The sequence below is a fragment of the Narcine bancroftii genome, chromosome 2 (genome assembly GCF_036971445.1).
Source record: "Narcine bancroftii isolate sNarBan1 chromosome 2, sNarBan1.hap1, whole genome shotgun sequence".
Lineage (NCBI taxonomy): Eukaryota > Metazoa > Chordata > Chondrichthyes > Torpediniformes > Narcinidae > Narcine > Narcine bancroftii.
In genome coordinates, this window is record NC_091470.1 from 199,214,511 (window position 1) to 199,237,173 (window position 22,663).

Below are 22,663 nucleotides of genomic sequence, written 5' to 3' on the forward strand. Positions count from 1 at the left end.
AAGATTCTCCAGATGATAACCGCTTTCTTTCAGGTCACCGCAGAGTGCCTTTTTGTTGCCCTTATTCCAAGTGAAACATTAGACAGCCAGTCCTCTCCTCTTGCATGAACCACAAGGCCTTTGACCAGGCTGAACTAAGCACTCACAACACAGCTTCCAAATGGGGTTTTTTACAAGCTTGCCAGCTTGTCCTGTTCCAGTCCCAGATCCTGTTTCTTGTCCGTAACACTGATCTAAAAGAAAAGTGAGGATTGTGAGAGATGAGTAAAACTGATATAAAAATATGAAGATGAGGAAACTAGTATAGATATATGTGTAATGAATAAAGCCAGTATGAATAGGATAAGAATAGATATTAGAATGTAGGAAGTAAAGTTAGTCTGAATAAGATAAGGGTCTTCTAGCCTTTTAGACAGAATTAGCAAGTTCTGCATGTAAGAAGTTAGTCAGCCCTGAGAGTCAGGAAGGTGTGATTTTTTTTTGAAGACTTTATTTAAAATTTTATAACATGAATACAATAAAGAATTACATTTAAAGAAAAATAGAGAAAAATTTTTTAAAAGGTATGATTACAATATTACATCAGAAAACTACACAAAATAACCCCCCCATTATTTGTAACACAATATTAATAGTCTAACTTAAAATTAGTCCAACCCTCCCCCCCAAAATAAAGAGTGAAGAGTTAATAAAATTGACAATGTTATATATGAAAAAAAATACCCACTTACAAAAAAGAGATAAAACTTAACCTAAAAAAATTCTAACAACAATAACAACAAAAAAATTGTGAATACTAAAATATCACACTTAAACATATATTTAAATCATACTTAAATGCATATACAGCGTATACAGAGCCGTTGTCATACCCACACTCCTGTTCGGCTCCGAATCATGGGTCCTCTACCGGCACCACCTACGGCTCCTAGAACGCTTCCACCAGCGTTGTCTCCGCTCCAGCCTCAACATCCATTGGAGCGCTTACACCCCTAACGTCGAAGAACTCGAGATGGCAGAGGTCGACAGCATCGAGTCTACGCTGCTGAAGATCCAGCTGCGCTGGATGGGTCACGTCTCCAGAATGGAGGACCATCGCCTTCCCAAGATCGTGTTATTTGGCGAGCTCTCCACTGGCCACCGTGACAGAGGTGCACCAAAGAAAAGGTACAAGGACTGCCTAAAGAAATCTCTTGGTGCCTGCCACATTGACCACCGCCAGTGGGCTGATAACGCCTCAAACCGTGCATCTTGGCGCCTCACAGTTTGGCGGGCAGCAACCTCCTTTGAAGAAGACCGCAGAGCCCACCTCACTGACAAAAGGCAAAGGAGGAAAAACCCAACACCCAACCCCAACCAACCAATTTTCCCTTGCAACCGCTGCAATCGTGTCTGCCTGTCCCGCATCGGACTTGTCAGCCACAAACGAGCCTGCAGCTGACGTGGACTTTTTACCCCCTCCATAAATCTTCGTCCGCGAAGCCAAGCCAAAGAAGAAGAAATGCATATAATTAGCAAATGGAGTCCACTTTAACTTATAAAAAGACATCTTATCCTGAATTGAAAAAGATATCCTTTCCATAGTCAAACAAAATTTCATTTCCAAATACCACTTATCTAAAGTTAGTATATTTCTATCTTTCCAAGTAAGTGCTATACATTTCTTAGCCACAACTAAAGCTAAATAAATAAATGAAATCTGATAATCCTCTAAACCTAAATCGATTAATGATTGCATGTTCCCTAATAAAAATATATCGGGATCTAATGCAAGATGGATATTATATAAACTGTTAAAAACAGATTGAATACCTTTCCAAAACTGTTGCAATCGATCACAAAGCCAAACAGTATGCAAAAAAGTATTGGCCGTCTGATCACATCGAAAACAAGAATCCAACTTACTAAAACCAAATTTTTTAAATTTCTCCGGCTTTAAATATAGCTGATGAATAAAATTATAATTAATCATCGCTAGTCTAGCATTAGTTAATTTCCGAATACTATTCTGACAAATTTCCATCCAAGCTTCTTCAGCTATTTTATGTCCTAAATCTTTTTCCCATTTCAACTTATCTTTATCCCAGTCTTTTTTACTATCAATTTCTTGTAAAATACAAAAATACAAATCAGCTATATATCCCTTTTTTGGTATTGAAAGTACATATTCTTCAAAACTAGATTCAGGCAATAAAATCATATGTCGACCACATAACTGTTTTACAAAAGATCTTAATTGATAATATATAAAGGAAGGTGTGAATAAGGACAATGACATGATGGGACACCGACAGGATACCCCCTGGTCCTCCAAGTTCACAGAAACAGCACGTAGGCAGACAGGATTGCCTAATGCCAAACTCATCCAGGAGGCAGAAGAATGTAAGGGGGAGGGTATTCCTATACTGAAATCAACTTTATAAAAGTTGGGTGAGCCCCAGTGTGTGTGTGTATTCCCAGGGTAAGGGGAAGCACCCAACTTTGCATTGTTGTATAATAAAAGTTCTTTGTTCTCAATTTTTGTCTCGAGCAATTTCTGTGAAGGTACTTCTGTTTCTAACAGAACTGACCTCTGTGTGTGTGTCTCTCTCTCACGCACATTCTCTCTGCTTGCAAAACTATATGACCCACTTAAACAACAATCCATTAGTGAAGTCTCTTGGGCACTCTCCAAAGCTCTTGAAAAGACTGTTGGCCCTGGCCTGTCTAGCATGGGGAAGAGCTCCAATATTTTAAATAAGATCTGCTTTAACCTTGCCCCAATTTATCTTCCAAAAACATATCTATATTCCTTCGCACAGCCTCTATCCTCAAAGAACCCACCACCTAGGCTGTGCCCTTTTCACTCTGCAACCATTGGGAAGGAGGTACAGGAAGGAGCCTGTAGATGAGCACCCAGCAGCAGCTTCTTCCCCTCTGACATCACTGTTATTTATTTTATAGTAATGTTGTAAGATGGTTATAATATGAATGTTTGCACGATGATACTGCTGCAAAAGCACCGAATTTCATGATTTGTAAACTCTAGTTAGAAACAGAATTACCTTTAAAGAAATTGCTCGAGACAAAAATTGAGAACAAAGAACATTTATTATACAACAATGCAAAGTTGGGTGCTTCCCCTTACCCTGGGAATACACACATACACTGGGGCTCACCCAACTTTTATACAGTTTATCTCAGTATAGGAATAACCCACCCCCCTTACATTCTTCTGCCTCCTGCTGGAGAGGTTTGGCATTAGGCAATCCTGCCTGCCTACGTGCTGTTTCTGTGCACTTGGAGGACCAGGGGGTATCCTGTCGGTGTCTTCTCATGTCATTATCCCCATTGTCCTTATTCATAACCTTGCCCTTGTCCCCATTCACACCTTTCCAACTCTCAGAGCTACAGTCCCTTCATATGCAGAGTTCGCTAATCCTGTCTAGGGTTTACTAATTAAATATGCATAACTTGATAAATCTGTGTATGGCTTACTAATTATATATGTAGAACTGGCTAATACTGTCTAAGGTTTTCTAATTATTTATGCAAGCCTTGCTAATTCTATCTGGGGCTTGGAGACCCTTATCTCGTTCAGACTAACTCTACTTCTATCATCAATTGTTTGTCCTTATCTCCTTCAGTTAGTGAACTTGCTGATTCTCTAGGAGATTCTTATCTTACTCAGACAGTGTCAGCTTCCTGTCTTCTAATATCCATGTCTCATGTTGTTTGTACTGGCTTCATTCATTTACTTATGTATCAATTTTATTTTCTTCATTTCTTCATGTTCATATTGCAATATCAGTTTTTCTCATCTCTCACACTCTGAATCTTTTATTTTGACCATTGGTGGGGAAGGAGGAATGGAATGAAAATTAAAAGGCAGCTGCAAGAAAAAAGATGAGGGATGCAGTGTGTTAGATTGTGAAACGTTGGGTTGGAATTCAGCTTCAAAGAAGCCTCTTAATTTGGTGCAGTCTATAGTTTTTGGATGAAAACCCCTGCAGAAAATGACACTGCAAGGTCTGACACTGCAGGCAGGCAGATTGATTGACAGGTCGCTGCGCTGGCTGGGCCAACCACGTGATCCCCAACGCATCACCTGACCGGAAGCAACGGGGGCGTCGGCCCTGAGGTCTCATGACTCACCATTATGACTGCGACCGCAGCACCCCCCTCCCCGCCCGACCTTGCAGCCGTGTCCCTCCGCGGTCTGTGAGATGGAAGGGGATGGCGTTGGGGTGGGGGGTGGTCACGAAGAGGGGAAATATCGGGGGAGGGGGGTCTGGCCGGGTAGTGAGAGGGTGAGAGGGAGGTAGGGTGCGGTTTGACACGGTGGGTGGGGGGGGAACTATTTTGTTTTGGCGGTGTGAGGCGGCCGGGGGGGGTGTGTCGGTCCGCGGCGGCGGGGACGAGCGGCGGGAGCGCGCGGCGCGGGGGGGGGGAGGAGACGGCAGCGGCGGAGGTGAAGGCCCGACGTGGAGCCCGAGTGAGGCCCGAGGCCATGAAGTTCCAGTACAAGGAGGAGCACCTGTTCGAGAAGCGGCGTTCGGAGGGCGAGAAGATCCGCAAAAAGTACCCGGACCGCGTGCCGGTCAGTACGCCAGGCCCCGGCCCCGGGGGAGGGGGGGTGGCGCGGTACGTGAGGAGGGACTAGGCCCCGAGTGGGGGGGGGAGTTACCCTGGGAAGCCGTCATAGGAAGCCCCTTGAGGTTGGAGTGGGGGTGGGATGGACCGGGATAGTCGGAGCCCGGCTCAGGGATGGGGTGAGTCGGTACTTGGGCTCCCAGGGGTGAGACCTGTCACCTCTCTCTCCCCCCCCCCCCAACCTGGGGTGAGACCTGTCACCTCTCTCTCCCCCCCTGGGGTGAGACCTGTCACCTCTCTCTCCCCCCCCCCCCCCCACCCCAACCTGGGGTGAGACCTGTCACCTCTCTCTTTCCCCCCCCCCAACCTGGGGTGAGACCTGTCACCTCTCTCTTCCCCCCCCCCCCAACCTGGGGTGAGACCTGTCACCTCTTTCTCCCCCCCCCCCCCCAACCTGGGGTGAAACCTGTCACCTCTTTCTCCCCCCCCCCCCCCCCAACCTGGGGTGAGACCTGTCACCTCTTTCTCCCCCCCCAACCTGGGGTGAGACCTGTCACCTCTTTCTCCCCACTCCCCCCAGGGTGAGATCTGTCACCTCTCTCTCTTCCCCGGGGTGAGACCTGTCACCTCTCTCTTCCGCCCCCCCCAACCTGGGGTGAGACCTGTCACCTCTCTCTTCCACCTCCCCCCCCCAACCTGGGGTGAGACCTGTCACCTCTCTCTCTCTCTTCCTCGGGGTGAGACCTGTCACCTCTCTCTCTCTCTTCCCCGGGGTGAGACCTGTCACCACTTTCCCCCCCCCTCCCCCCCGTTTATATTACTGACGACCCCCCCCCAGGTGATCCTTTCACCTTCCCCCCCATATATATTACCGATGTTTAGTTCCTGAAAGCTTCTTTCCCCCCCCCCACCTCTAATTTACTTGGTCCATTTCTTGCAACGCTCCCTTTTCTCGATCTTTTTGACTCCATCTCAGGAGACAAACTTTCAACACATTTTTTAAACAAAGGCTTAGGCCTGAAATGTTGGTAATATATCTTTACCTTCTATGGACACTGTGAGACCGGCTGAGTTCCTCCGGCACTTCTGTGCTTTTGCTACAAGCACAGCGACTTCAGATTTTCTTTTTTTTTAAACCTCGTGATAAATTGGATCAGCAAGTTTGCAGATGACACAAAGATTGGAGGCATTCTGGACAGCGAGGAAAGCTTGCAGAGGGATCTGGACCAGCTGGAAAAATGGGCTGAAAAGTGGCAGATAGAATTTAACACCGACAAGTGAGGTCTTGCATTTTGGAAGGACAAACCAACAAAGGACGTACATGGTGAACAGTCGGGCACTGAAGAGTGCGGTAGAACAGAGGGGCCTGGGAATACAGATAAATAATTCCCTGTAAGTGACGTCACAAGTGGATAGGATTGTAAAGAGAGCTTTTGACATATTGGCCTTCATAAATCAAAGTATTGAGCATAGGAGTTGTCCAAAACATTGGTGAGTCCAAATGTGGAGTATTCTACTGAGTTTTGGTCACCTAACTACAGGAAATATATCAATAAAATTAAAGAAGTGCAGAATTTATGAAGATACTGCCTGGACTTGAGGAACTGAGTTACAGGTTAGGACTTTATTCCCTGGAGCGTAGAAGAATGAGGGGAGATTTGATAGAGGTATTTAAAATTATGAGGGGGACAGACAGAGTAAATGCAAGTACGTAGGCTTTTTCCACTGAGGGGAGGTGAGATACAAACCAGAGGATTAAGGGTGAAAGGGGAAAAGTTTCAGGGGAAACTTCTTCACACAGAGAGCGGTGGGATTGTGGAGTGAGCTGAAGTGATGAATGTGGGCTCAATTTCAACATTTAGAATTTGGATAGGTATATGGATGGGAGGGGTGCGGAGGGCGATGGACTGGGTGCAGGACAGTTTGGACTCGGCAGATTAATAGTTCAGCAGAGATCGAGGGGTTCATTTCTTTGCTGTAATGTTCTATGGTTTTGTATCACTTGGTCTGACTGCAAAAATCAGCCTTATGTCATTGAGGGAGAAAAGAGTAAGATGCTTTGAAGTATCATAGTTAATCATAAGACCCTACATATTGATTTTTACTGTGGCGAATTCTTGCACGATGTGCATGGGTATCTGCTTTGAGTCATACTGCGAAGTTTGTACTTGTCTCATGGGAAAGGAAGTGAATTATTTTTGGTGATGATGCTTTGAGGTTTTCATTTGGACTGCAAGGTTTCCATATCCATTTGGGACTATTTCTTGCACAGAGCTTTGTCTTTCTCTCCCATTTCTGGCCAGCAAAGGATCAAGGAGGCTGTTCATGTGCTAAATCTGGAAACCATGGGATAGTCATAGGATCCCACATGGAGAATGGAATATAAAATGCATCGTCGATTTGCCAGATGTTTCCCGCAATTTCTGAACCTGATCTGGGCTTGCAAGAGGCCATCACTGATTAAGGATATTTCTAAATATGGTGGGGGGGGGAGGATACCTTCATGTATTGAACTGTGTGAGTCATTGAATGTGTAAATCCCTCAGCACCCTTTCATTTTGAACCATTGCTCTGGGATGCATTAAGCCTCTAGAATCTGAGGCTCACTCATTGCTTTGCAGCATACATTTTCAGCTGCCCTGTCAGTGAATTGTATGTTGAACATTAGAACTTCAGAAACAGGAGCAGGAGTCGGCCATCCGGCCCATTAAGCCTGCCCTGCCATTCCATGAGATCGTGGCTGATCTGATGAGAGACTTGTCACCATGGACCTGCCTTTTCCCTGTATCCCTTAATTCCCCAAATGATGTAGAAATCTCTCCAACCTTGTCTTAAATATATTTACTGAGGTCGCCTCCACTGCTTCAATGGGCAGCGAATTCCACCGATTCACCACCCGCTGGGAAAAGCAGTTCCTCTTCATCTCCGTCCTAAACCTACTACCTGAATATTGAGGCTCTACCCCCTCGTTCTGGTCTCCCCTGCCCATGGGAACAACTGACGTCCCTCTCTCTTATCAACACCTTTCATAATTTTGTACTTTATAAGATCCACTTCATTCTCCTAAATTCCAGCGAGTACAGTCCCAGACGACTCGATCTCTCCTCATAGGCCGACCCCTGGAATCAACCTGGTGAACTGCCAGTGCATCCTCAAGTCAGGAGACCGGATGCGGCCTCACCAGCACCTTGTATAGTTGCAGCAGAATCTCCCAGCTCCTCAATTCAACCCCTCTAGTAATGAAGGCCGACATTCCATTTGCCTTCTCATTCGCCCGCTGCATTAGCAAACCTTTTGTGATTCATGCACAAGCCCTCCCAAGTCCTTCTGCACGGCAGCCCGCTGCAATTGCAATGGCTCTGCTGCCTCCTCGGGTGAAAGTAGTGTGACACTCTCTTCAAAAGAGCATATGGTTATATCTCACTTTTCAGTCGTTACTAGTTGAGATGTTGGTCATGTGTTTACCTTGCTGCTGTCAGTGGGGTCTTGCTTTGTATAGATTGGCTGCTTGTCTTGTTTAAAATCCACTGTATTATTGCCTGTAATCTATTCCCTGTGATTCAAACAACAATTAGGACTATTGTTCTGTGAAAAAGGTTCAGTCGAAGAAAGAAGAAGCTACCATTACAGTGCTCGGATTCAGATTTAAATTTTATTCTCAGTGCACATACATGAGGTCACATACAATGTTGAGGTTCCTTTTCCTGCGGGCCAGACAGAATTACCACTGATTGGTAATGCAAAAAAAATGTGTACAGCATTCACATTTAAACAAATAAAGAAATGTAAACAAACTGACTGCAATACAGAGAGGAAAAAAAAATCAATAATGTGCACAAGTAAGAATCATTAAATGAGTCCCTGATTGTGTTTGTGGTTGAGTCTGATGGTGGAGGGGGAGCAGCTGTTCCTGAATCTGGGGGTGCGGGTCTTATGGCCCCGAGACCTCTTTCCTGATGGCAGCAGCGAGAACAGAGCATGTGCTGGGTGGCATGGGATCCTTGATGACTGCTGCTGCCCTCCGATGGCAGCATTCCCTGTCGATGTTCTTGATGGTGGGGAGGGTTTTTCCTGCGATGTCTCCTGAGTCATGTTCACTACCTTTTGCACAGCTTTACAGACCGTGATGCAACCGGTCAGCACACTTTCTACCACACCTCTGTTGAAATTTGCCATACCAAACCTCTGCAAACTCCTGAGGAAGTAGAGGTGTGTTGGATCCTCCAAGATAATGACCTCCAAGAACTTAAATTTTCTCACCCTCTCCACCTCTGATCTCCAATGATCATTGGATCGTCCACCTCTAGTTTTCCTTTCCTGACTTCAACAACCAGCTCCTTGGTTTTGTTGACATTGAATGTGAGATTATTGTTGATGCACCGTTCAGCCAAATTTTCACCCTCCCTCCTGCCTGATGACTCATTACTTCTTTTTGTGCAACTCACTGCCGAGGTCTCGTCAGCACATTTGGAGATGGTGCTGTCGTACAGAGCCCCACAGTCATAGGTATATAGAGAGTAGGGCAGGAGGCTGAGAATGCAGCCCTGTGGTGCTCCAGGTCTGAAGGTTGTGTCATGCAATCGGAAGATGTACATTGAGGCTGAGTGATTTGAAAGGGTGTGTTACAGTAATCACAGGTGAGATGGACCTGGGTCCAACATCCATTGTGATGATGCCAGCCAAATCCCAGGTCTGCACCTTCACAGAAGGGATACTGGGGCCTTTAGATCAGTTAGTTCCAGGGCTTCTGGGTTTGAGATGCAGTTTGATGACAACTTTGCCTGTTTTGGTGTTTATCATTTGTGTATAATTGCCACTGTAGTCTCTTCAGATGGCAGTCTCTTCAATCTGAGGCGCCTGCAAGCTCACACCAAGACACAAGAGAAACTTGTCCGTGAACTACTCTTTGCAGACAATGCCGCTTTAGTTGCCCATTCAGAGCCAGCTCTTCAGCGCTTGACGTCCTGTTTTGCGGAAACTGCCAAAATGTTTGGCCTGGAAGTCAGCCTGAAGAAAACTGAGGTCCTCCATCAGCCAGCTCCCCACCATGACTACCAGCCCCCCCACATCTCCATCGCGCACACAAAACTCAAAACGGTCAACCAGTTTACCTATCTCGGCTGCACCATTTCATCAGATGCAAGGATCGACAACGAGATAGACAACAGACTCGCCAAGGCAAATAGCGCCTTTGGAAGACTACACAAAAGAGTCTGGAAAAACAACCAACTGAAAAACCTCACAAAGATAAGCGTATACAGAGCCGTTGTCATACCCACACTCCTGTTCGGCTCCGAATCATGGGTCCTCTACCGGCATCACCTACGGCTCCTAGAACGCTTCCACCAGCGTTGTCTCCGCTCCATCCTCAACATTCATTGGAGCGCTTTCATCCCTAACGTCGAAGTACTCGAGATGGCAGAGGTCGACAGCATCGAGTCCACGCTGCTGAAGATCCAGCTGCGCTGGGTGGGTCACGTCTCCAGAATGGAGGACCATCGCCTTCCCAAGATCGTGTTATATGGCGAGCTCTCCACTGGCCACCGTGACAGAGGTGCACCAAAGAAAAGGTACAAGGACTGCCTAAAGAAATCTCTTGGTGCCTGCCACATTGACCACCGCCAGTGGGCTGATAGCGCCTCAAACCGTGCATCTTGGCGCCTCACAGTTTGGCGGGCAGCAACCTCCTTTGAAGAAGACCGCAGAGCCCACCTCACTGACAAAAGGCAAAGGAGGAAAAACCCAACACCCAACCCCAACCAACCAATTTTCCCCTGCAACCGCTGCAACCGTGTCTGCCTGTCCCGCATCGGACTTGTCAGCCACAAACGAGCCTGCAGCTGATGTGGACATTTACCCCCTCCATAAATCTTCGTCCGCGAAGCCAAGCCGAAGAAAAGAATAATTGCCACTGTACAAGGTTCCTTTGGGATGTTTAACTTGGAAGGATGAGGTGAAGGAATAATTAAAATGTCACATTTACAGAGTGCCTCTATTTTATCTGTGCAGGTGATTGTAGAGAAGGCTCCGAAAGCCAGGATAGGGGACCTGGACAAGAAGAAATATCTTGTACCATCTGACCTGACAGGTAAGCAGTCTCTGCCCCTCTGGCAGTGAGCCAGTGTGGAATTGTTGGGCCAAATGGCCTCTTTCTGGTCTGTTGATGCTTGTAACCCACTCATGCCCATGACGTTTTGTGATCTGTGTAAGTCAGCACCTATTTCTGGGTGGCTTCTGTCCCAAACTATCCTCGATATACATTAAACCCTACCATCCCTGATCCTTTCATTGAAGTTACTCTGAGCCATTGTGAGATTTAATTCCATGTTAATTAATGTTGCGTGGAGAGCTGAAATCGAAAGCACATAGAGTAGATCAAAATATTTGAGCCACATCCTTGCCTGATGTTACCGGACAAATTGAACAGTTACTGAAATTGGCATGTGATTTCCCCACCTTCACCTGATTTCACTCTTTCTACCTCCTATTGGTGTACATATATGCACCATTTAATATGAATTGGGTGTTATGTGATGTGAACATTGTTTGAACACCATATATACTTAGCAAAGCTATATGTCTATAAACTTTGTAAGTAGGGATCAGTGTGGGGACCGACATGGGGCAGTGGGATCAGTGTGGGGACTGACGTAGGGCTTTGAGGAGAGGGCGGGGCAGTGTGATCAGTGTGGGCACAGACACGAGGCTGTGGGGAGAGAGTGGGGAAAGGGATCAGTGTGGGGACCGCAATGCCATTACAGTGCCAGCAATTGGGACCAGGGTTCTAATCCTGTTCTGTCTTGAAGGCGTTTGCATGCTCTGCCTGTGTTTGCATGGGTTTCCTTTGATTTCCTCCCACTGTTCGAAACGCACCTGAGGTTGTGGGTTAATTGGGTGTAATTGGGCAGGATGGGCAAAAATGGCCTGTTACCGTGCTGTATGTCTAAAAAAAAAATTTAAGTTTAAAGGGTTCAGATCTAAAATGATGTCTACTCGTGGATGCTGTTCTGACCTGCTGAATCCCTCCAGGAATCTTCAGCTTTTGTGTATATTAGCCTGTAAACTGTTTGGGGTTATTTGATATTCCGGCAAAATAGGTTTTCTGAAATTCACCTTGAATTATGAATCAGTGGAGGGGAGTCACGTGGTGGAGTAGTGGCCAGTTGGGAAAACCAGCCCTCTCCAGAAAAAAAGGAAAAAAGTTAGGAAAAGACAAAGCACAACAAAAATAAAATATAAGAAATAGAAGATAAAGTGACAGAGAAGAGAAAGAAGATGGCACCCAAGAAGGAGAAAGTAAAAACAACTGAATAAAAAGAAAAATCACCGGAGAAGAAAGAAGAAGGCCTTATCTGCACGAAGGAACAGGGAGCTGTGGTGGCGAGGAGCACCTGATCCCCGAGGTTGGTGCCTGCCCTGAGGAGTCGTGACCTCCCGACCGGTGGACCAAAAATTGCTCTTGGAGCCAAACAAAAGTGTACAGTGCGTAATCAAAGGAAAAAGAGGACACCGACAGGAGGGGGGGCTCAGCAAAGGAGTGGGCACCCACAGCGCGGACAGCTAAGGGATGCCCGACACCAGGGCGCTCAGCTGGAGGACGAGGGAGAAAAACGGAGGGGTGATCGACAAGAGGATCAACGGCAGGAGGCCTGACAGACGAGCAGCCCAGGAGGGGAGGACCAACAGTAAGAGGCCAGCTAGAGGATGCCCGACAAAGAGATATAAGCAGCTAATCAGGAAAAACAGAAGAGACACAGACACACAGAAGAAGAGGAAGAAGAAAACCAAGATCTTCACAGAGAAATAGAAGGTAAATCCTTTTTTGAAGAACAAATGAGATCATTAAAAGAATGGTTATCATTAGAATTTAGTGCAATTAAAAGGAAAATGAAAAGAGCAGAAGATAAAATGCAAAGTTTAGAACTGGTTGTGACAGAAATAGGGAAAAGAGAGGAGAATGTGGAAGAGCAGGAAACGGCTGTAGAAATGGAAGTAAATGACAAGAGAAAAATTGGAAGAAAGTGACAAAAAATTAGAGACACAAGAGTTGTTATCTCAGAAAATTGATATGTTGGAAAATTATAGTAGGCAAAACAGCATAAAAATAGTGGGGCTGAAGGAATATGAAGAAGGCACAGACATGAAGGAATTTATAAAAGGATGGATCCCGAAGGTCCTGGGAATGACAGAAATGCAGGAAGGAATGGAAATAGAAAGGGCTCACAGAGCATCAGCTCTGAAACCACAGACACATCAAAAACCAAGATCCATCTTAGTAAAATTTTTGAGATATACGACAAGAGAAGATATACTGGAGCAGGCAAGGAATAAAGTTAGAGAAGATAATAAGTCTTTGGAATACAAGGGTCAAAAAATATTTTTTTACCCAGACATAAGTTTTGAACTCTTAAAGAGGAGAAAGGAGTTTAATACAGTGAAAACGATTTTATGGAAGAAAGGTTATAAATTTATGTTAAGACATCCAGCCATGCTTAAAATATTTATACCTGGGGAGCAAAACAGACTGTACTCGGATCCGGAGGAAGCACAAGAATTAGCAGAACATTTGCAGGACAGATGAAGAGATGTAACAAGAATGAAGAACGGCGATAAAGTATATATAAAGATGTAAAAACAATGTATATGTAAAGAACTAAAGAGGGAAAAGAGAAGGGAAGGAAGGAAGGGGGAAAAAAAAGCTTTGTTATATGTGTAAAAAAAAAAATAAAAAAAAGTTTTCTTGGGGGGCTGGGGGTAGAGGGAATAACCGTCATTACAAAATCAGTTGACGCTTGCGAGCAAGATTGCAAACCAAATGGAAAGGGGTGTTGTGGTTGCCTGGCAAGGGATAAGGGGCAACTCAAGAGATGGAGGGAGCATTTGGGGTTAAGGTATTATTGGGTGTGGGAACTGTTGGGGTATTTTATGTTTTAAATGTGTTGTCATACATTGAGTTTAATAAGGGAAAATGAAAAGATGAAAATGGGAAAAAGGGGGATGGAGGTGGTGAGGAGGTGGAAAAGAGGTGTAAGCAAGATATAAGATGGCCACGTTGATTACTATAAACATTAATGGAATACATAACTAAATTAAAAGGAAGAGGCTACTAAATTTATTGAAGAAGGAAAAACTAGATATAGCATCTGTGCAGGAAATGCATCTAACTGAAGTGGAACATAAAAATTAAAGAGACTGGGTAGGATACCTAACGGCAGCATCATATAATTCAAAAGCTAGAGGTGTAGCCATATTAGTAACTAACAAAAATGTACCAATCAAAATAGAGGAGGAAATAATAGATCCAGCAGGGAGATATGTAATGATAAAGTGTCAGATATATTCAGAATTTTGGAATTTGCTCAATATATATTCACCTAACAAGGAGGATCAAAAGTTTATGCAGGATATTTTTTGAAGATTGCAGACACACAAGGAAATATATTGCTAGGAGGGGATTTTAACCTTAATTTGGATCCAGTGTTGGATAAAACTGGACAAAAGACAAGCAAAAAGAATAATGTGGACAAATTTATGGTTAAATCAATGCAGGAAATGAAACATGGAATGAAAACTGAGTATAAAGCTAGACTACTATCAGATCATTCACCCCTGTTATTAGCAATAGAACTGGAGGACATCCCACCAAGAACATATAGATGGAGGTTAAACTCCATGTTACTTAAAAGGCAGGAATTTAGAGAGTTTAGTGAATGCCAAATTAAAATATATTTTGAAATAAACACAGAATCAGTGAAAGACAAATTTATATTATGGGACGCAATGAAAGCCTTCATTAGAGGGCAGAAAATAAGTTATGTAACTAAGATGAAAAAGAATTACAATCGGGAAATAGAGCAGTTGGAAAGGGAGGTAGTAAGTACAGAAAAGGAACTAGTAAAAAAGGATGATATAATGAAAAAGAGAGAATTTGGCAGACAAAAAATAAAATATGAAAAATTACAAACATATAAGGTGGAGGAGAACATAATGAAAACAAAGCAAAAGTATTACGAACTGGGAGAAAAAAACCCATAAAATATTAGCCTGGCAACTTAAAACAGAACTGTTTTTGCATCAAGGAAAAAGGACAAACACATTACAGAAAACCCAACAGAGATTAATGAAAACTTTAAGGAATTTTATGAACAATTATACCAAACTGAGAATGAGGGGAAAGATGATAAAATAGAGGAATTTTTAGTTAAAATTGAACTACTGAAATTGCAAGAAGAGGAACAAAACAAACTAATAAAACCATTTGAAATAGAGGAAGTACAGGATATATTAAAAAACCTGCCAAACAATAAAACACCAGGAGAGGATGGATTTCCAACAGAATTTTATAAAACATTTAAAGAGTTATTAATTCCTCTTCTCCTGGAAGTAATGAACCAGGTAGAAGAAACACAAAACTTGGCAGATTAATGTAAGACAGCAATAATTACAGTAATACCAAAGATGGGAAAGGATTCATTAACACCAGCATCATATAGACCAATATCTCTACTTAACTCAGATTATAAGATAATAGCGAAATTATTAGCAAACAGATTGACCGATTGTGTACCAAAAATAGTAAAACAAGATCAAATTGGATTTATTAAGAAAAGACGAACAGCAGATAATGTCTGTAAACTAATTAATCTAATTCATGCAGTTCAAGGAAATAAGAAACCACAGTGGCTGTTGCTTTAGACGCAGAAGAAGCCTTTGACAGAGTAGAGTGGAACTACTTATTTAAAGTATTACAAAAGTTCAATCTACCAGAAAAATATATAAATTCGATTAAAGCATTGTATAATGGACCGTTGGCAAAGGTAGCAGTAAATGGATATGTATTGAATCAATTTAAATTAAGTAGGTCAACTAGACAGGGATGTCCATTATGGCCCCTCATTGTTCGCCTTAGCAATAGAACCTTTGGCAGAACTGATAAGAATAGAAAATAAAATAAAAGGGATAAAAATAAAGGAGGAGGAGTATAAAATCAGTTTATTTGCAGATGACATTATAGTATACTTAACAGAACCAGAGATATCAATAAAAGAATTACATAAGAAATTGAAGGAATATGGAGAAATATCAGGGTACAAGATCAACGTAAAGAAAAGTGAAGTGATGCCAATGAGTAATGCGGATTATACAGAATTTAAAAAAGAATCACCATTTAAATGGAAAACATAAGCAATCCGATACCTAGGTATCAGATTAGATAATAACTTAAGCCACTTGTACAAACTGTACAAAATTGTACAAAAGAAATTGCAGGAAGACTTAGAACATTGGAAATAATTACCGCTAATGTTGTTAGGGAGGGGAATTAACTGCATTAAAATTAACGTGTTCCCAAGGATACAATACTTATTTCAAACGTTACCAATTCCTTTAATAGAAATTTTTTTTTAATGAACTAAAGAGAATAATAAGGAAATTCTTGTGGAAAGGGAGGAAACCGAGGGTAGCGTTAGACAAATTAACAGAGAGGTACAACCAAGGTGGTTTGCAGTTACCAAACTTTAGAAATTATTATAGAGCCGCACAATTAAGGTATTTATCAGATTTTTACCAGACAAGAGAAAAACCAGACTGGACTAAGATTGAACTAGATAAAATAGGGGAGAAGGTAGCACAACATATACTTTATAAGTGGGATGAAAAGCTGGTGCAACATCATTTACTTAATATATGGAAGAAGATCCACTTAGAAAGGAAAAAAACAAATTGCCAAATACCAAAATTACTATTGATGCAAAATCCACTAATCCCTTTTGCAATAGATAACCTTTCCTTTAGAGAATGGGAGAGAAAAGGAATCAAAAGAATAGAAGATTGTTTTTTGGGAAATAATTTATTAACATTTGAACAGTTGAAGTACCAATATGGAATAACTCATGGTACAATGTTTGCATATCATCAATTGAAATCTTATTTAAAGGATAAATTGGGAAGCAGACTGAGGTTACCAGAAGGAAGCAGCTTTGAATATATGATTACAGACACAATGATAATTAAAAGATTTATAACGAACATGTATATTAAGGTGCAAGATAAGGAAAATGATGAAATAAGCTATAAACCCAAACAAAAGTGGGAAAAGGATTTAAACATAAAGATAAAAAATGAAACATGGGATAAATTATGCTCCGGAACTATGAAGAATACAATAAACACGAGGTTACGCAGGATACAGTATAATTGGTTACACAGGGTATATATCACTCCTCAAAAATTAAAAGAATGGGACCCAACATTATCAGATAGATGTTTTCGCTGTCAGAAGGAAACGGGAACAACAGTACATGCAATTTGGGCATGTGAGAACGTGGAAATGTTTTGGGAAGATCTAAATCAGATATTAAATAAAATCACAAAAATTAACATGTAAAAAATCCAGAGATCTTTCTTCTAAGTAATATAAGAAGTAGAGAATTAGGCCTCAAATTGGATAAAGCACAAAAAAAAACATTATGATAGCTGTAGCATTATAATGTCAACTTGGAAAATGGAAGAGAGCCTGAGAATACAGCAATGGTACATGGAAATGAATAAATGTATTCCATTGGAAAAAAATAACATAATTTAAAAAATAAAGTCCCATTGTTTGAACAAATTTGGGAACCATACATGGAACATATCAGAGAGAGCATGCCTAGGACCTCCATCCCCTAAAATGAGAATGAAAATGATAAGAAGACAAAACGACGAGATTCAGTGTGTAATAAATAGATGACGCATTTTTTCTTGTTTATTTTCCTTTGTGTAAAGATATTGTTTTATGGTTTTATTGTATATGTTGAATATGGGTTTCGGAGGGGGGTGGGGAGGGGGGAAAAAGGAAGAAAATGCCACTGTGTAAATTTTATGAGAAACTTTTGTACATATGGTTCACAGTGTGAAAAATAAAAAGAATTATGACTCAGTGGATGTGCTCGAAAAGCAATTTGGTGATTTGGAAAGTGTTCATACCCTGCACAGCTGTTGGTGTCTATGGCTCTCCTGCCTCACTTTATATTCTCAAAGATACCTTTTATTGTCACATAATAATACATTAAAAATGTAATATATATGATGTACTTTTCCCTGCTGTATGGCAGAGTCGCCGTGAGCATTGCCCGGTACCCGTAACAACAGGAGAAAGCAAAGCTCCTTCAGAGGCACCGAGAGTCCGTGAATTCACCTCTGGCATTCCTGCAGCCGCACAGACTCCGCTTCAAACCATCGGCAACCCGAGCTCCAGATTCAAACCGACACGATCAGGAACCCCTCCGCGCCCAAGGCCCTTTCTTGATGTCTCAGCACCCTCTTGAATCCAGATTCCGATACCTGGTTCCCACGAGCCAGTCTCCCGCAGCCTGTGTGGCGCCATCCGCCACTCAGCCTCTTGCTGGCCTACTGCCGGGGCTCACTGCTGTCCGGAGGGGGGGGCGTGGGTCACCATCCTTTAGGACAAGAATCTCGGCTACGTACATTGATGCAGAACTGCAGGTGCTTTCCTGTTGCGTTCAGAAATTGCTTCATTGTACTGAGAAAATCCCCAGTGTTGTAGTTTCTGCACTGCTGTTCAGAGTTTCTGAAATAGGTAAAGGTTCCATTATTGTCATGTTTAGAATGTAACATACATGAAATTCTTTAACTTTTGTCTACCGTAAGGCAGACAGAGAGTCGTCACTTTGTCCAGTGCCCCTCACAGAAATGAGGCCCCAGCAAGGAACGAGCGCACTACACCCTGGTTTACAAGTCCTGTGCTCTTAACCACGGGGAAAAATAGCTATGGTGCTTGCAACTGTAAAATTGAAATTACTGCTGTCTAGACACAGCATTCAGCAGTCTTGCAGCATGGGTTTCTTCCCCACCTGCACAAAAAAGCGCCTAAAAATTAAAAAGAGCAGCAATGACTTGGTGGGCCCTCAACAATTCAGATGTCTTCAACAGAAAGGAGGATTTTGTGTCAAAGACCCTTCATCAAGAACAATTGGCTTATTTCTCCAGGGATTTAATAATGATCCACCCATCTGCAAACTTCATGGTACAGGAACCCCGCGCGCTCAATGACAAAAATCCATTTGCCGTCACTAGGCCCTTTCAAACTGCCATATAAAATGGGGTTAACCGGGCATTTCGCCTGGTTAGCGCCCCAGTTACATAGTAGTTAGAAAGGGTCCGACCCGGTCAACCACGTCGGAACCCAACCGGGTCCCTGACCTACCTCGGGGAGTCAGGGAACCCAGTTAAACCTACCTAGGTCACATCCACAGGCAATTTGAACAGGAAAATGGCCGACCTGACTCTTCTGGTGATGTCAGCATTTGTGTGCGTGTGTCACCCGGCAGCCAGCATCCGAACATCCGGCACTACTTCCGCTGAGTATGTGACCCGTCTTTGTGGGTTTGATGATTTAATGGGTAGATTTCCCCATTCCAGCACCTTTGCCCCAGTAATTGCACACAGGTCCTAGGAGGGCTACCCAGGTCGTGCAATTTGAATGGGCTAATGATCCCTTTGTTTGGACAGAGATGGAAGGCAACAACCATTACAAAACCTGATTACACTGGACAATGTAGATTTTGCTTCCTGACCACTTGTGGGTGTTTGCTGCTGCTCTCCGACGGCAGCGTTCCCCATGGATGTTCTCGATGGTGGGGAGGGTTTTGTCTATGGTGTCCTGGGCTGTGGGCACTACCTTTAGGAGGGCTTTACGCTCAGGTTTATTGGTGTCCCTTGACCTTGATGCAGCCAGTCAGCACACTTTCCACCACACCTCTATAGAAATTTTCCAATGTTTCTGATGTCACACCAAACCTCTGCATTCTCCCGAGGAAGTAGAGGCGCTGACGTGCTTTCTTCATGATGCCTTTGGTGAGTTGGGACAAGGAACAATCCTCCGAGATAGAGACTCCCAAGAACTTAAAGTTCAAAGGATAAGAGTCCTTAAATGAGTCCCTGAGTTTGTTGTTGAGGAGTCTGATGGTGGAGGGGGGAAGTAGAGGGGTTCGGTGCTCCGTACTGATCTTCCCCTTTTTTTTCTCTCCCACCTTTCCACAGTTGGACAGTTCTACTTCCTGATCCGTAAGCGTATTCATCTGCGGGCCGAGGATGCCCTTTTCTTCTTCGTGAACAATGTCATTCCACCAACCAGTGCAACCATGGGGCAGCTCTATCAGGTCAGTCACAGCAGCCGGGGCGTGGGTGGACTGCTCCCAACCGGTCGGGCATGGTCCCAAAGCCCTGGAATTGCCTCGCCACTGTGCACGGAGCCACAGGCAGAGGCGGCTGGCATTGAGGGGAGGCAACCTGCTAAGTGAACCCCAAAACCAAACTGGGGTTCTCGGCTGAGAAGTGGGCCGTTTGGGTTTGATACGATGGAAATTGGTGATCAGCAAGCAGCAGCGGTCGATCGCAGTGTAGTGTGTGCAATGTGCCACAGTCCAGGCCCCATTCAACCCATGAGGTTGGAAACCCACTCCACGAGGTTGGGAGGCCCTTGAATCATCCTCTCCCTGAGTTGGTGACTTTGATGTGTCGCTCACTCTTGTGTTCTCTCCCACCCTGGGAATTGAGCAGGGGTTCACTAGCTTTGACTATAAAATTTATTGTAACTCCATAGAACATTGGCTACAAAAACTTGGTGCTTTTAGGAGACTGGGCTATGAAGGAGCAATTTAAATGCATAATGGACTGGTAAAAGGGGCAGAACGTTTCTAATTAATCGGGATGAGAGTTTTCTACCTTTTACCTATGGAGGAAAAGTGATTATGAGACTGGGGATGGGGTGGAGGGAAGACAAGGCAAAGATGCGGGAGGAGGCAATGACGGGCCAGGTCAAGGGAGGGAGTGGGGGGTCAGAGTGGAGAGGAGAGGAGGAGGAGGATGGGGGCGGGGGTGTGCAGGGGAGAGAGGAGGTCAAGGCGGGACGGGGGTAGTGGAGAGGATGGGGGGTGGACGTGGGGGGGAAACAAGGTGGGGACGGAGAGGAGGCAGTGACAGAGCAGGTCGAGATGGGGAGCGGGGGTCAAGGTGGGGTTGTGAGGAGGAGAATGGAGGTGGGGAGGGAGGATAGGCAGCAACAGGTGGGGGGAGGTGAGGACCAGGTGGGGAGGGTGAGATGTCGAGGGAGGATGGTGGTGAGAGGAGTAGGGGTAAGTTGCACTGGGGATGCGGAGGGGTGGGGACAGGTTGAAGTGTGGAGCAGGCAGGTCAAGGCTGGGAGTGGGGATAAAGGTGGGGAGGGGGTGACCAAGGAGGAGAAGGACATTGGGGTTGGACAGGTGGGGGGTTGAGGTGGGTTGGGGTGTGGAGGGAGAATGGGACAGGGCAGGGAGACCAAAGGTAGGTCCTGTCTTTTTATTTCTCCCCATTTCTCCTTCAGGAACACCATGAAGAAGACTTCTTTCTGTACATCGCCTACAGTGACGAAAGCGTCTATGGGATGTAGCCATTGCTGCTCATTACATTGGAGGCCCACCCATCTCCGGTTCTGCACTTGCTGGTGTGTTCTCTAAGTGCTGACCTTCTGTGCATCTGTCGTATCACTCTGGATAAAATGGGCTGGGGTTTGGGTGGGGGGTGGTGGGAGGGAGGGACCTGCAAAATCAGTCTTTGAATTCAATTGATTTGTCAAGTTTCTCAGCTTTGGTATCTAAGCTTTTGGCTGTTTTTATTTTTCCCTGGTTTTTGGGTGGGCGGGGTGGTGGGATCGGCTGGGGAGTTCCTTCTGTCGTTATTGATTCACCTTTTAAAATGTCAAAGTTGAACAAATAAGTCTCTTGCCAGCTGTGCTCGATATCTCCCAGAGGACACACCTCCTGTACCTCGGAGCCTAATAATAAAACATCAGTATGTTACTGCTTCCCATTTGTGCCTTTATTGGTCACTGCCACCCTGCGTCCATCGAGTCCTGGATATTAGTTCAGGAAAGCAGCTGGAAGCTGTTTACGCCAGCCACCCTGTTCTGTTGGAATTTTGAGAAAGGAAAACTGGTAGCAAAAAATGAAGAAATGGCCGAGGCATTAAACAAATATTTTGTGTCAGTCTTCACAGTGGAAAACATGTCCAGTATGCCCAAGTGCAGAGTTAAGGATGCGAATGTTGGGGAGGGCCTTGATAAAATAGCTGTTACAAAGGAAGTAGTGATGGAGAAACTAATGGGACTAAAGGCAGACAAATCACCTGGTCCTGATGATATGCATCCAAGGGTTCTGAAGGAAATGGCAGAAGTTATAGTTGATGCATTGGTGGTCATATACCAAAATTCCTTGGATTCTGGGCAGGTCCCGGCAGACTGGAAGACAGCAAATGTCCCGCCACTTTTTAAGAAGGGATGTAGGCAGAAGACTGGAAATTATCGGCCAATTAGCTTGACGTCTGTGGTTGGAAAAATGCTTGAAGCCGTCATTAAAGATGAAATAGTGAAACTTTTGAAACGTAAGGGTTCAATCAGGCAGACGCAGCATGCTTTTAGAAAGGGAAGATCTTGTTTGACAAACTTGTTAGGATTCTTTTGAGGATATAATGGGTGCGGTGGATAGAGGGGAACAGATTGATGTTGTATATTTGGATTTCCAGAAAGCGTTTGATAAGGTGCCGCACAAGAGACTTATCAGTAAGTTACAGGAAAGTGGAGTCCGGGGAAGTATATTGGCCTGGATTGAAAATTGGTTGTCTGACAGGAGGCAGAGAGTCGGGATAAATGGGAGTTTTTCAGGTTGGCAGATAGTGGTAAATGTGGTGCCGCAGGGGTCAGTGTTAGGCCCACGACTGTTCATCATTTACATTGATGACTTGGAGGAGGGGACAAAATGTGGTGTAGCCAAGTTTGCGGATGACACCAAATTGAGTGGAAGAGCAAATTGTAATGAGGATGTGGAGAGTCTGCAGAGGGATATAGTTAAGCTGGATGAGTGGGCAAAGGTCTGGCAGATGGAGTACAATGTTAGTAAGTGTGAGGTTATCCACTTTGGCAAGAAAAATAAAAGAGCTGAATATTATTTAAAGGGTGAAAAACTACAGCATGCTGTTGGCCTTGGGAGTGCTTGGGCATGAATTGCAAAAAGTTAGGTTGCAGGTGCAGCAGGTTATTAAGAAGGCAAATGGA

General features: G+C 44.1%; 1 protein-coding gene across 1 annotated transcript; it reads left to right on the forward strand.

The window, feature by feature from the left end:
- Nucleotides 1-4,402: 4,402 nt before the first annotated feature.
- gabarapb (GABA(A) receptor-associated protein b) lies at nt 4,403-21,413 on the forward strand. Its single transcript, XM_069920036.1, has 4 exons — nt 4,403-4,579; nt 10,582-10,660; nt 19,615-19,733; nt 20,939-21,413. The coding sequence occupies exons 1-4, from the start codon at nt 4,490-4,492 to the stop codon at nt 21,002-21,004; spliced, it is 354 nt and encodes a 117-aa protein (XP_069776137.1). The 5' UTR covers nt 4,403-4,489; the 3' UTR covers nt 21,005-21,413.
- The last annotated feature ends 1,250 nt before the right edge of the window (nt 21,414-22,663 follow it).

Bases quoted from the DNA above. Each gene is read 5' to 3' on its own strand.
- gabarapb (XM_069920036.1), top strand. From the start codon at position 4,490: ATGAAGTTCCAGTACAAGGAGGAGCACCTGTTCGAGAAGCGGCGTTCG. The intron at 4,580-10,581 runs GTCAGTACGCCA...TTATCTGTGCAG, and splicing joins AGTACCCGGACCGCGTGCCG to GTGATTGTAGAGAAGGCTCC. The intron at 10,661-19,614 runs GTAAGCAGTCTC...ACCTTTCCACAG, and splicing joins TGTACCATCTGACCTGACAG to TTGGACAGTTCTACTTCCTG.